At 36.5% G+C, this 2,087-nt stretch overlaps 1 protein-coding gene across 1 annotated transcript; it reads left to right on the forward strand.

Moving 5' to 3' along the window:
- The first annotated feature begins 646 nt into the window (after positions 1 to 646).
- Positions 647 to 1,543, forward strand: LOC109168230 (uncharacterized mitochondrial protein AtMg00810-like). The gene has a single exon (XM_019317271.1). The coding sequence runs from the start codon at positions 647 to 649 to the stop codon at positions 1,541 to 1,543; it is 897 nt and encodes a 298-aa protein (XP_019172816.1).
- Positions 1,544 to 2,087: the final 544 nt, after the last annotated feature.

The following is a 2,087-nucleotide window of genomic DNA, read 5'->3' on the forward strand; positions in this document are numbered from 1 at the left end:
CGCGCACCCCCTACAGTTTTGACAGCTCAGGTTTGCACCACTGATCCCACTTGTTACACATAGGTTGTCAAAAACTTGGAATGGCGCCAGGCTATGGATGAGGAATTTAATGCTTTATTACAGAATCGGACATGGTGTTTGGTTCCGTCTAAACCAAATAAAAATGTGATTGGCTGTAAATGGGTCTTTCGAACCAAGAGAAAAGCGGATGGTTCAATTGAGAGATAAAAAGCCAGGTTGGTAGCAAAGAGATTTAATCAGGTTCCAGGTCAAGATTTTTTTGACACATTCAGTCCAGTTGTAAAACCCTGCACAATCAGGTTACTTCTCTCTTTAGCTATATCTTCTGGTTAGACTGTGAGATAGCTAGACGTTCATAATGCTTTTCTCAATGGTAATTTGACTGAAACTGTTTACATGCAACAACCACCTGGATATATTGATGTTCAATTTCCTAATCATGTATGTTTGTTGAAGAGATCCTTGTATGGGTTGAAACAAGCCCCAAGAGCTTGGTTTAACCGTCTTCATGCTTTTTTTATTGTCCGTTGGATTCCAGGCTTCGAAAACAGATGTGTCATTATTTTATTACTCTCAGAATTCCACTCATTTTTATCTTCTTGTTTATGTTGATGATATCTTGGCGATGGGCAGTGATCCGAATCTTGTGAGTTATTTATTATCTAAATTATCTACTACTTTGAAGATTAGGGATCTCGGTGAACCCGGTTTCTTTCTTGGCATTGAAACCATTAAATGTAGTGATGAGATTCTTCTATCTCAACAACGGTATATAGTGGATATTTTGAAACGTGTTGGTATGACTGATTGCAAACCTCTGTCCACCCCAATACCTATTTCGAAATCTCTTGTTCACTCTATAGATTTATATGATGATCCAACGCAATATCGAAGTTTGGTTGGAGCTCTTAAGTATCTTACTATTACCAGGCCAGATCTATCTTTTGCAGTCAATCAACTTTGTCAACACATGCATGCGCCGACGGTCAAGGGGACTCTATCTTATGGTTTATGTATTCGAAAATCTAAGTCTAGAGAATTGCATGCCTTCTCTACCTCAGACTGGGCTGGCTGCCCTGAGGATCGTAAATCAACCAGTGCTTATGCTATCTTTCTTGGATCAAATCTTGTATCTTGGGTGTGCAAGAAGCAAAGAACTGTGGCGAGATCCTCTACGGAGGCTAAATATAAGGGTTTAGCTGATGTTTGTGCTGAGGTAATATGGGTTCTTTCCCTCTTACGAGAGATTGGCGTCACTAGGGTTTCTATTCCAAAGCTATGGTGTGATAATCTTGGTGCTACATATCTATGTGTTAATCCTATCCTTCATGCTCGTACTAAACATGTTGAGATTGATTATCATTTTGTACGGGACAGAGTTGCCAAGGGAGAGATTCAAATCAACTTTATCTCCACTAAAGATCAACTTGCTGATATATTTACAAAAGCTTTAGCAGGTCCTAGGTTTAATTTTCTTAGAGACAAGCTACAGTTCACATCTGTACCCCTGTCTATGTATTAGGACTCTATCTATGTATTTGAGTCTACTTATGATTCTCAATCCAGTCTCCCTCTGTCTATTCTTGTATATATACTTAAGCCCGGTAATCTTGTAATTAATCACTGTTAATACAATCAATAACAATTCTCATCAACGCAAAGAGTATTTGAATAAAAGCATATATAAACAGAAGAGAAAATTTCACTTTTGATCTGTGAATTATTATACATGAATCACATTTGATCCTTAATTATTAAAATTTTCTAATTAGGTGCATGATTATGTAATTTGTATCACATTTGGTCTTCCCGTCTAATTTTCCGATAAATTATTGCCGGAAGTGCTCATTCCAGTTGCATTTACTTCTTCCAGAAAGAGCACTTTTGAAAGAGGCACTGCATTTGTTTTTTTTTTTTTTTTGAAGAAGCACTCTTTGCAATAGTTGGCCAGAAAATTAGACGACAAAATCAGATGTGATACAAATTACATAGTTATACAACTAATTATAAATTTTTAATAATTAAAATTAAATATAATTAATGTATAATAATGAGGTGACGAAAAG

This window comes from Ipomoea nil, unplaced genomic scaffold (assembly GCF_001879475.1).
Source record: "Ipomoea nil cultivar Tokyo-kokei standard unplaced genomic scaffold, Asagao_1.1 scaffold3195, whole genome shotgun sequence".
In the NCBI taxonomy this organism is placed as follows: domain Eukaryota; kingdom Viridiplantae; phylum Streptophyta; class Magnoliopsida; order Solanales; family Convolvulaceae; genus Ipomoea; species Ipomoea nil.